This window comes from Phoca vitulina, unplaced genomic scaffold, assembly GCF_004348235.1.
Source record: "Phoca vitulina isolate PV1807 unplaced genomic scaffold, GSC_HSeal_1.0 scaffold29, whole genome shotgun sequence".
NCBI classification, from domain to species: domain Eukaryota; kingdom Metazoa; phylum Chordata; class Mammalia; order Carnivora; family Phocidae; genus Phoca; species Phoca vitulina.
Window position 1 is genome coordinate 15,096,456 of NW_022589732.1, and position 12,225 is coordinate 15,108,680.

Genomic DNA, 12,225 nt, shown 5'->3' on the forward strand with positions numbered 1-12,225 from the left:
CATATAAACTTATTTCTTTCTCTCTGTCTCCTGGAATATATATACCTTTATTTCCTCTCCTCTTCACTATCCACATCTGCAAGACCTAGCTTAAGTTAGGTCTTCTCCATGAAGCCATCTCCACTTAATTAAACTCACATTGTTTCTTTCCTTCTTTGAACTCCTGTTGCAATTATAATAAAAATTATGTTGTATGATACTTTACTAGATTTCTCTTTCTGTCTAGATTATAAATTATTTCAGAAGACAGATGATGTCTTAATATTTCTCCTATATCTCCCCCAGAGGATCTAGCAGAGTATAAGGAGCTCATGGCAAGTGCTCAACAAATATTTGTTACCTGGTTGAAGAAAATAAGCTCCTAAGAACACCTTATAAAATTATGTATCAATATATACCGATAGGTATTACATTTACACATACAAACACATAAATGAGAGGGTGAAAAACATAGCCTCTGCATTCTCTATAACCTCTACAGAGAAATCCTAAGCAGCAAAATCTTCATGTTGTGATACACAGAAATGGCCAAGAGTATTAAACCATATCTAAGAATTAAAAAAAAAATTGTATAGGGCTTTTTATTTGAAAGGGTGCTTTCATAATGTTAATACTTAATCCATATAAGAATCACAGAAAATAGCTAGAACCAGTATTCTTATTTTCCTTTTTTTTTTTTTTAAGATTATTTATTTGAGAGAGAGCACGCATGTGTGCAAGTGCGGGGCGGGGCAGAGGTAGAGAGAGAATCTCAAGGAGACTCCCGGCTGAGCACAGAGCCCAACACAGGGCTCAATCTCATGACCCTGAGATCATGACCTGAGCCAAAATCGAGAGTCCCACGCTTAACCAACTAAGCCACCCAGGTACTCCTCTCATCTTCTAAGTGTAATAAAACTGAGGGTAAGTTACATAGTGACTTTTGCAAGGTCTTAGAAAGTAGCATTGACTCTACTCCCAACCCCCACCATTCTGTCCATTCTGTATAAGGCTGCCAGATAATCTTTTTATTTTTAATTTTTTAAAGATTTTATTTACTTATTTGACACAGAGAGACACACAGAGAGAGGGAACACAAGCAGGGGGAGTAGGAGAGGGAGAAGCAGGCTTCCCGCTGAGCAGGGAGCCGGATGCGGTGCTCGATCCCAGGACCCTGGGATCATGACCTGAGCCGAAGGCAGACGCTTAACGACTGAGCCATCCAGGCACCCAGATAATCTTTTTAAATCAAAGATGGGATCATGTCAGTCCCCTGTTTAAAACCTTACAATGGGGGTGCCTGGGTGGTACAGACAGTTAAGTGTCAACTCTTGGTTTCAGTTCAGGTCGTGATCTCAGGATCATGATCTCAGGGTCCTGAGATCAAGCCCCCACATCAGGCTCTGCACTCAGCACGGAGTCTGCTTGAGACTTTCTCACCCTTTCCCTCTGCCCCTTCCTCCCTACCCCATCGTGCTTCCACATATGTGCTCCCTCTCTCAAAATAAATAAATCTTTGAAAAAAATTAAAACCTTCCAATGGTTTCCTGTTTTACATAGAATGAAATTCTACCAGCGCCCCCCCCCACACATACACACATACTTGATCTCCCCACACTCACTACACTGTAGTTACAGTGGCCTTCTTACCCTTAAACAGGCTTAGTTCACCAAGCTTGTTGCTAGCCCAGAGCCTCTGCTCTTGTATATTCTGCCCCTGGATCTTCCCATGGCTGGCTCCTTCTTGCTATTTAAGTCTCAATTCAAACATCACCTCCTCAACAAAGAAGTAGCACCCATCTAAATTAATTCGCCTCCCTAGTCATACTTCATCACATCATCCTGTTTTATTTTCTTTGTGGCATTTATTATTATCTCAAATTATCTTGTTCATTTTTGTTGTTGTTGTTACTTGTATACTGTCTATCCTCACTAGAATGTAGGTCTCATGAGAGCAGGGTTTTTGTCTGTCCTATTCACATCTGTATTCTCAGTCTCTGAGTGCCTGACACATGATAAGCTCTTAATAAGCATTTGTTGAATAAAGTAGCTGAACCAAAACCAGACTAAAACCATGGGTCTTTTGAGTCCTAATCCAGTGTTCCTCCAACCATTCCATTTATCCTGCCTTTCATGAAAGCACTGACACCTTTGGAGCTACAGTAAGAATTGATGTTCAGAATAATGACATTAACATGTGCTGTAGGATTTTCTATTATCAAAGAAATTTTCTTTCAGTTCAATAAACTAAACTAATTAAAGCAGGGATGTCATGGTATATTATTATATTAATACATTTAGAAAGATTTCTAACTAAAAAGACTTTTTGCTTTTTCTTTAGTTAACCAGAAAATTAAATTAACCCAGAGCTCTTCATTCCCCAAAAGTCCTTGTTAATTAGGATTGTTCTATAAATCTCTATTATTAGTAGAATTTGTCATCTGTTTCATTACCCTGTTTATTAGGGCAGTCTGAGCAGGGTGTCTTTGCTCATATCCTGGTATGTGTATCCTAATGAAAAGAAAAGCATTTCCTGGATTCTCACTTTTTTCCTATTCTTTGACACAGGCATATTTCATGCTTTTTGTATAACAGTTTGGTTTTCTTATGTCAGTTCCCTATAAAAAGTAGGAATTAAATTATTGACTTGGCTTTTAAGTAAAATAATTAAACTTAGGGTCTATTTAAAATAAAAGCATTAGTGCCTTGCAACATTGTGTGTAATAACAGAAGACTGAAAACAACCTAAAAGTCCATCAATAAAGGACTGCTTAAATAAATTATAGTATATCCATACAATGGACTATTATGCAGCGATAAAAATGCAAACGTTCTCTGCTTACCAACATAGAAAGATTTCCGAGTGAAAAAACAAGTTCCAGAGCAGCCTGCATAAATGGATACTTTTTTGTTTAAGAATAAAAAGGGAGGGGTGCCTGGGTAGCTCAATCTGTTAAGCCTCTGACTCTGGTTTGACTCTTCTTGGTTTTGGCTCTGGTCATGATCTTGCAGTTGTGGGATCGAGCCCCACATCCAGCTCTACGCTCAACACAGAGTCTGCTTCAGATTCTCTCTCCCTCTCCCTCTTGCTCACTCACTTTTTCTCTCTCTCTAATAAATAAATAATATCTTTAAAAAAAAAGAATAAAAAAGAAAAAAATAAGAATGTGTTTTCTTGTATATGCATAGAGAAATTCTGGAAGGATATACAGAAAAGCAGTAACAGTGATAATCAGATTGGAAAGCAGTAGGATTAGAAACTGGATGAATAGGAGATAAGAAGTGAGAAAGAACTTTTTTATAGGCTACCTTTTAATATATTTGTATTTTTTAACTATATGTGTGCATTACCTATTAAAAATGTTAAATTAAAAACAAGCAAATACAACTAAAAGCAATTTGTGATTCTGGACTGGATCCTGTAGTTAATGGGAAAAAACTGTAAAAGACACTAGGACAATTAACAAAATTGGAATATGGAATATAGATTAGATAAAATAAAAATGTTAAGTTTTTAAATTTATCAACTATATCATGGTTACCTAAAAGAATATCTATTTCTTAGAAATACACACTGTATTATTAAGAAGTAAAGGGAATGATATAAGCAACTTACACTCAAATGGCTTAGAAGAATTAATAATAATTAATATGTACATATATATGGAAGGATTGATAAAAAATTGTGGCAAAATGTTAAAAACTGGTAAATCTGGATAAATGTTATATAGGAGTTCTCTGTATTTTTCATCAAACTTTCCTGTTAGTTTAAAATTATGTCCAAATAGGGGCGCCTGGGTGGCTCGGTCGTTAAGCGTCTGCCTTCGGCTCAGGTCATGATCCCAGGGTCCTGGGATTGAGCCCCGCATCGGGCTCCCTGCTCAGTGGGAAGCCTGCTTCTCCCTCTCCCTCTCCCCCTGCTTGTGTTCCCTCTTTCACTGTGTCTCTCTCTGTCCAATAAATAAATAAAATCTTTTAAAAATTAAAAAATAAATAAATAAAATTATGCCCAAATAAAGGTTAAAAAAAAATAAACCAAGCAAACAAAAGCATTTATACTCTGGAAATTACCTCATTATAAGGAATGGCCAAGGTAGAGGCGCCTCTTTTAAGAATCTCAAGAGTTCCAGTTTTTACCTAGTCCTACTTTTCACTTGGTGGTGAAGATTTTGCCATCACTTTTCTATCTTTTCCAAGCCTGGTGATGCTCAGTCAGAAGCTGTGGCAGAGTGACTGCAGTCTACCTTGAGGTTGAAAATACCTCGTCCTGCTCTCTATCTTCAACCGTTATATCTTTCCTACAATTTAGAGGTGATGTCAAAAAAAGCAGTGATGAAACATGGCATTTTAAAATATCTTGAACAAAATTTTCTAAGGATATTAATTATCATGGGGTTATAGGTATACAGTGCTAAAACATATAGTTAATTTAGTAGCGGTAAAGCTACAGAAGCATTTAATCTAGTTGTTTGGCATTGAGTGACTGAATTTTTTATCATTTTTTCAGTTAGATATTGTATGAACTTACTATTTCTACCATAATTGACTTAGCATTATAGGCGTGTGAAGATGTTTTGATTCTAGACAGACTGCCCTTCTAAGTTAGGTAGTGAAGCTTATATCAAAGTGAAGAGTAAATTATTTGCTTATATAAACTGGCCAGAGAATGTCTGATTTTTATTATTTTGTATTTTAAGTAAGCTAAATTTCATTGTTCTTGATGAAGGTGCCTTGCGGATCTTATCTAATAAATGATACCAAGCAAACCTGGTATCAACTGAATTGTTCTTTTTTCTTTCCTGTCTACTCAAGGAAGCTCATGATTTTGTGGTTTTACAGAAATCTGGAAAATAGGAATAATAATTATTACCAATCCTTTTCCTTCTCACTTTACAAAAGTTTGGAAAGATTTGAGAAACAGTGGCTCTTAAGACTTACTTTTTTTTTTTTAAGGTATAAAAAATCATATAGGTTTCCTGGCTGGCTGAGTTGATGCAGCATGCAACTCTTGCTCTCTGGGTTATGAGTTCAAGCCCCATGTTGAGTGTAGAGATTACTTAAAAATAAAATCTTTAGGGCGCCTGGGTGGCTCAGTTGGTTAAGCAGCTGCCTTCGGCTCAGGTCATGATCCTGGAGTCCCGGGATCGAGTCCCGCATCGGACTCCCTGCTCAGCGGGGAGTCTCCTTCTCCCTCTGATCCTCCTCCTCTCATGCTCTCTGTCTTCCATTCTCTCTCTCAGATAAACAAATAAAAAATCTTTAAAAAATAAAAAATAAAAAAATAAAAAAATAAAATCTTTAACAACAAAAAAGATCATTAGCTGTAAAAAAAATCACTAATTCTTTTTATTAGTAATTCCATATAGTATTAGAAATATTCTCCCATGTATTATACACTTTACTTTTTAAAAACTTTTTATCTGAGTATAGCTGACACAGTGTTACATAGTTTCAGGTGTACAACAGAGTGATTCCACAGCTCTGTATTATGCTATGCTCACCACAAATGTAGCTGCCATCTGTCACCATACAACGCTATTCCAGTACCATGGACTGTATTCACAATAGCCAAGATACGAAAGCAACCCAAGTGTCCAATGATAGATGAATGGATAAGGAACACATGGAATATGATGAAGCCATAAAAAGAATGAGATCTTGCCATTTGCAACAACATAGATGGACCTAGAGGGTATTGTGCTAAGTGAAATAAGTCAGAGAAAGAAAGAGAAGTATCATATGATTTCAGTTATATGTGAAATCTAAAAACAAAACAAATGAATAAAAAAACAAAAAGCAGAATCAGACTTACAAATACAGAGGACAAACTGATGGTTGCCAGAGGGGAGGGAGATGGGGGGATTAGCAAAATGGGTGAAAGGGAATAGGACATACAGGCTTCTAGTTATGGAATGAATTAATCACAGGAATAAAAGGCTCTAACTTGTCTTAAGCTCTTATTTAGAAGCATTTGATCAGAACTGACAGTGTCATTTTTCTACAACTAATACAGAAAGCTATTTTAGCTACTTCTTCCCATAGCTACTCCAGCCCCATTTTACACCTAAGAAAACTAGGTCCACATGAGTCCTGTGAGTGTCCTGGGCCTGGGCTGAATAATGGTCATGCCTATAAGTGTATCTTAAGATTTAGTGAGGTATTTCATATGTTCATTCAATACATTGTCTAGAAGGCTGTGGAATAGGTCATGCTGGTGAAGTTAGTTGTGTGGGGTATTTTTTTTAAGATTTACTTATTTATTTGAAAGAGAGAGTGGGGGGGGGGGCAGAGGGAAAGAATCTCAAGCAGACTCCATGCTGAGTGCAGAGACCGAGGACATGGGGCTGGATCTCACAACCCTGAGATCATGACCTGAGCAAAAATCAAGAGTCAGATGCTTGACCGACTGAGCCACCCAGGTGCCCCATGTGTTGGGGGTTTTTAAATAGCTCTCTAAATTAACTTAGATCATTTCATTTCAAAAAATCAGAATGTTCCAAACATAATTGAACTTAAATATTACTGAACATTGTTTAATCCTTCAATAATTTAGAACACATTTCAGGATCTTGCAAATTTTCAGGGTCATTATTTTGAAGGGAGCTCTCATAATATAACTCTAGATACAGAAGATAATAGAGACTGGACTATATAACAATTTATGACAGCTCTTTTGCAGTCTTGATATTCTTATATATTTATTTGCATTAGTGAGTAGAAAAGGTTAAAAATAATTCTTTGTATTACAAGAAATTGAACTTCTATGTCACCTAAGGATAAAACATCTCAAGGATATACACATATATCCAGAAAACTGCATTCATTTAGAATTTTCAGTAGTTTATTTTATTTATTTATTTATTTTTAAAATTTATTTATTTGACAGAGAAAGATACAGCGAGAGGAACACAGGCAGGGGGAGCGGGAGAGGGAGAGCAGGCTTCCCGCAGAGCAAGGAGCCCGATGCGGGGCTCGATCCCAGGACCCTGGGACCATGACCTGAGCCAAAGGCAGACGCTTAACGACTGAGCCACCCAGGCGCCCTAGAATTTTCAGTAGTTTAAACCAAGAAGTCATGATTCTCAAGAGCAAAGTTCCAAGTAATCTCTTCCATTTTGAATTAGGTTCTATTCATAAATAAAGATATACCCAACCAAAAATCCATGACTTTTTCTAACAAAGAACTCAAGGAATTATATCTAATTATGGCTTACTTACCATTTATATGTAATTATTTTTCAAATCTATAATCCAGTAATTAATTCTTATATTAACACTTACATTACCTAAAGTGTTTTATAGTCATATTTTATTATTACAAAATGTAACCCTATTATAAATGGTAATAGCATCATTAACCTAGCTCCTTTTACTTATTTAGTGGCTGTTTGTTCTGACTTTATAGTTGTTAATTCTCTTTATAGTATGACTTGTACTTGGAAGTAATAAAATCAGATTTCTTTATAAATATTTATGGTATAGTCCTTTTTCCTAAATCAGACTGTAGCCCTTTCCTAATTATTTCTAGTAAAGTCTGCTTGCTTTTTTTTTTTTTTCCGCAGTGTGTACTGCATACTCCCTAGAAAATTTAATTCTGGATATTTATGCCTTAACTTCCAATTAATCAAAATCCTGCTAACTACCATGTAGGTCCTGGTGTTAAAAAGTGTGGAAAGTTAGTTACTTAAAGAGTTTAAATAGATGCTTCTGATATGGAGTCTTTTAGCATCTACAGTCATATGGTCAAAAGGGATCACTAAGTGAAGAATCCTTTTCTTGAATATCAATCTTTCCAGTAGGATTTTTTTTTCATTATCGTATCTGTGCTTATCTCTTGTTGAAAGTATCCACTAGTACCGGGTAACAGAAGACAGACAGAATATGCTTTTTGAGATTCTTGGGTTCTTTATTAAGACCCTAAGGTGCTCAGTATCTCCTTTTCCGTCTCTCTTGATCTTAGGTGAGACTGAAGTTTACAAGTTTTTGGCCACATCTGTCCCCATAAGGGATGCAAATTTGTGATTTCAGAAGTTCCAGCCACCAATAAAAAGCACTGTCCAATCTTTTGCAGATGTCCTCTGGGCCAAATTTCATCACAAATAACTCCATTCCACTGGCATGTGCCAAGTTTAAAGTACTGTATTAGGTTACTTTATAGTCAAAACAATCAAGCCCTAGTCCAGACTGCTATAAGACAAGAATCCATTGCACTGTCCCTTTTGTTCTACCTAGCTTTCCCTTTTGTTAGTTGACAGTTTAAAGGAAATAGCGACTCCTTTGTTAAAAGTAACCAGATTCGGTTATTTGTAATAAGCCAAGTAAAATCAGTAATTCTTAACATTGGCATGAAGAATTATAACAGAATAGTAGTTATGTTTTTATCATACCATTGTGATTTTCTGTAGAGAAACACCCAAGATTCTTTATTTATATATTTTAAATTTACAGCTCTTTAACTGTATCCAAGATTTCACTGCCAAGAATGCAGTCAGGCTTGAAGCTTTATTAGAGATCCATGATCCAGTCCTTACAAATCTTCCTTTCACTCGTAGTTTCTGTTCACGTATTTATACTGTCCAAAAAGGTACTGCTGTGGTTTACAGTCATTCCCAAAATATGTGATCTACCTAGGTATAACTCTAACAAAACACATACAGTATCTGTATGCTGAAAATTACTCAAAAAAAAGCATTGTGTACAGATGACTTTGCCTTGGTTCCCAAGTACTCATGTGGAGAATATGGAACTCATGTCTCTCTCTTTGAATGATGAATGGTGCAGGAGCTTCAGACTTTACTAGGTGAGTTTCTGTATTGAGTGTTACAAAGAGAAGTCAGTCTGCCTTTCTTTGGCTCTACTTGCAGAAAGTGAAGTCACTGCTTTTGCTGTCTTGGATCAAAACCAGAAAGAAATTGTTGATACCAATGGAGCTGGAGATGCATTTGTTGGAGGTACAGATTCATTTATTTCATACTTATAATTTAAACATTTCCTTTAACCCTTGCCTCTACTACATAGCCAAGATTTATGAATTTAATGATTTCTTCTTTTAAATAATTAACTCCTAATGTTCTTTCCATATGCTACTATCACTGTGAGTATTATGAGGGTATTTTACTATTGGAAAAATACTTATTTTGGGCTCAAAGATAATTTGCTATTGTGCTGTACCCCAGTCATTTTCACAAGATTAATTGTGTCTGCGAGAATATTGCATAAACAAGCTGTATCAAGTACAGTATACAGTATATTCTTAGGCCTTCAGGCTTAAATGTTAACATATTATGTTCTTCAAAACAAGTTGTGGTGAATATTAACTAAGGATGATGTCTGTGGATTATATCATTTGATTAAAACATCTGTTTCTAAGACAATAGTTAAATGTTCATAAATGTACTTTAGGAAGGGTTAAATTTTTGTCTGGTTCAGGCTTAGTAAGAACTGGCACAATTTATAAGGACTAAGTCATTTTTGGAATGAGTACTCAAAAATAAGATGAAGACAATTGGAAGATTCTTAGCTTGATGAATTAGATTGATCTAAAATCTGGTTCAAAAGTTCTTTTGATATGTCTAAACCCCTTCTAGTTAAGTGTAATTAAGCTAGACGGTGGTCTCTAGAAAGCTTTAGATTCCTGAATGATAATCAAGAAAAGTCCCTCTTGATCTCTCTTTATTTCTTATAACATCAAGCTGAACAAGGAACAAAGGCAAATAGAATTGACCCTTGTCCTCCTTTCTTGGGAAGATAATTTGAATCATGGGAAATTTAAATTATGTGATGGTTTTAACATAGTATTGTTTCAAATATAGATATTCTTTTGTTTTAATGCTCTTTTTCACCAAGATAAATTTTTCGTATTTTCTTCTTTGAAATTTCATGCCTACTTTTCAATGAGCTGTTAACCAGTAGACTCGTAGCATGCCCCATGCCTTATTCTTTGGAAAGAGTACATACCACAGATAGCATTCTACTCTACTGTCATGCTTGTATCTTTTGTGTCTTTGCTCTGAAAGGCTTCCTCATTGATTAGCGTGTTTTCCAGCTATTTTTCCTATGCCGTATTTCCTCAGAGCTATAAAGTCATGTAGGCTAAAAATCTCTTATCCAGAATTGGGCTAAATTCTATAATACATTAAGGAAACACTATGGATTTCTTGTGTAAAATTGGTTAAACCAGGAATCTTAGTACATAACCTGTAAACTTATCCCTTGTGTGTGCATTATTTAAGTACTTTAAATATTTAAAACAGTAAGTATTCTATTTTTTTTTTAATATTTAGTAGGGCACATTGTGAGGCCATCATAAATATGATGGTGACCTAATTAGTCACTACCTTGGGTCCTGGGCCACCTAGCCCTGCAAAAACAGACTCCTTGACGAACACCTAACTACCTATAATGTTTCCAGTACTAGGTAAGAACATACGGACTTTCTGAGGGAGAGAGAAGTCATTCTTAGGGTACTGAAGTAGGAACAGCTAGGTACCCATTTGTGTTGTGGTAAGGATAATAAATGAACTACCTTACCAAAGCACCTGGGCTCTCTGTTACAGGATTATCAGCCTCTTTTTTATCTCACTCTATCTACCTATGTATTTATTGTTGGGGTACAGTGAAGTAAGTAGTAAGGGAAGAGTATGGAACAGAGAGCCACAAACTTTTTTTTGTAAAGGGTCAGATAGTGAATATTTTAAGTTTGCAAGTCCTATACAAGCTGCGTTGCATATTATTCTTGTTTTGTTTGTGTGCTTGCTTGCTTTTTGTTTTTGTTTTGTTTTTTTATAATATTCTAAAAATATAAAAACCTTTTGTAGCTCTCCACTTATACAGAAACAGGCCACAGGCTGGATTTGGCCCTCAGGCTCTAATTTGTCAACCCCTTGTGTAATATGTTGGCAGCTTCCTCACTTTATTCACTTTCATCATACCCTGGATCCAAACACTGGGTTTCACTACATGCTGTTGAAATCACTATAGAGAAAGTAGAAGGCAGGCTGACACTAGGCAGGACTTTACTGGTAGCCATTTTTCTCACTTTAACCCTACTCTGAGTAGGATAATCAGATCCTGAAAGACTGAGTCATGCAATGACATGAACACTCTAATGTCATTTTAGCATTGAAATACTTATGTTGGCATGTTTAGCACATTCTGTGTAAGTCAAACTGTACAGTATAGCAATAGATAGCATTTATATAGCACTTACTAGCCAGTAAGCACCTTAAGCATTTTACATATATTAACTCATTTAATGTTCATAAAAGCTCACTGAAGCAGGGCTTTTTTTTTTTTTTTTTTTAGATTTATTTATTTATTTGGGAGAGAGAGTGAGCACACGTGCACGAGCAGGGGAAGGGCCAAAAGGAGAGGGAGAGAAGCAGACTCCACTGAGCCCGAGCCCAAAGCAGGGCTCAATCTCATGACCCTGAGATCACAACCTGAGTCGAAATCAAGAGTTGGACTCAACCTACTGAGCCACCCAGGAGACCCTGCAGTAGGTTATTAATAACTCCATTTTCCTGATGAGGAAACTGAGACACAGAGGGGTTAGGTAACTTGCACAAATTCTCATAGCTAGAGAGTACAAGAGCCAAGATTCGATCCAGGCAGTCTGGTTCCAGACTCAGTGCTCTTAGTGCACTATATTGCTTTTCTAAACCTTTAGGGAAATCTCATCATTAGGACTGAGAGCCACAGACCAGCCTTACTAACAAAAGCTGGATTTTGCCAAAGAGAATCTTTCTTTTATCTGAATAGATGATTTCATGTATTGAACAGGAGCTTTTGTTATCTGATAGGATTCTGAGGACTCTAGGGTAAGATTGTTGCAGAAAAAAAAGAGAAAGTGAAAGGAAAGATAATCGAAGGACTGTAGTCCCTGGTGAGTTGGAACCAGGAGCTTTTTGCTAAGCAGTAGAATTGATTGCGCTACAGAGATACGGAAAGACAGATCATAAACTTGCTGGGTCAGCATGGAATCTAAATACAAGGAGTTACAGGAATCAACCATTTAATAGTACCAGGCTAATGCATTCCATCTGACAATAGAGATGGTCTTATCAGTAGGAAATACTAAAAAATCCATTGGTTAAAAACCCCAACTTCCATCTCTACCCTAGGGAAAGCCTTTCTACTAGGATTGGAAATACTTCAGCTATTGAAACATACTTCTCTACCTTGAACATGAATGGAGGGGCAATGGCAACTTTTGCATTTACTATGTAGTTTCTTTTTCTTTGCTCT

At 36.3% G+C, this 12,225-nt stretch overlaps 1 protein-coding gene across 4 annotated transcripts in view; it reads left to right on the forward strand.

Annotated features, from left to right (window-relative positions):
- The window catches only part of ADK (adenosine kinase), a 506,764-nt gene that overhangs the window by 463,488 nt on the left and 31,051 nt on the right, over window positions 1–12,225 (forward strand). For all 4 annotated transcript variants that reach the window (XM_032423645.1, XM_032423647.1, XM_032423646.1 and 1 more), the window contains one exon: window positions 8,844–8,930. In XM_032423645.1, coding sequence (XP_032279536.1) covers window positions 8,844–8,930 — 87 coding nt within the window. The remainder of the gene's footprint in view (window positions 1–8,843; window positions 8,931–12,225) is intronic.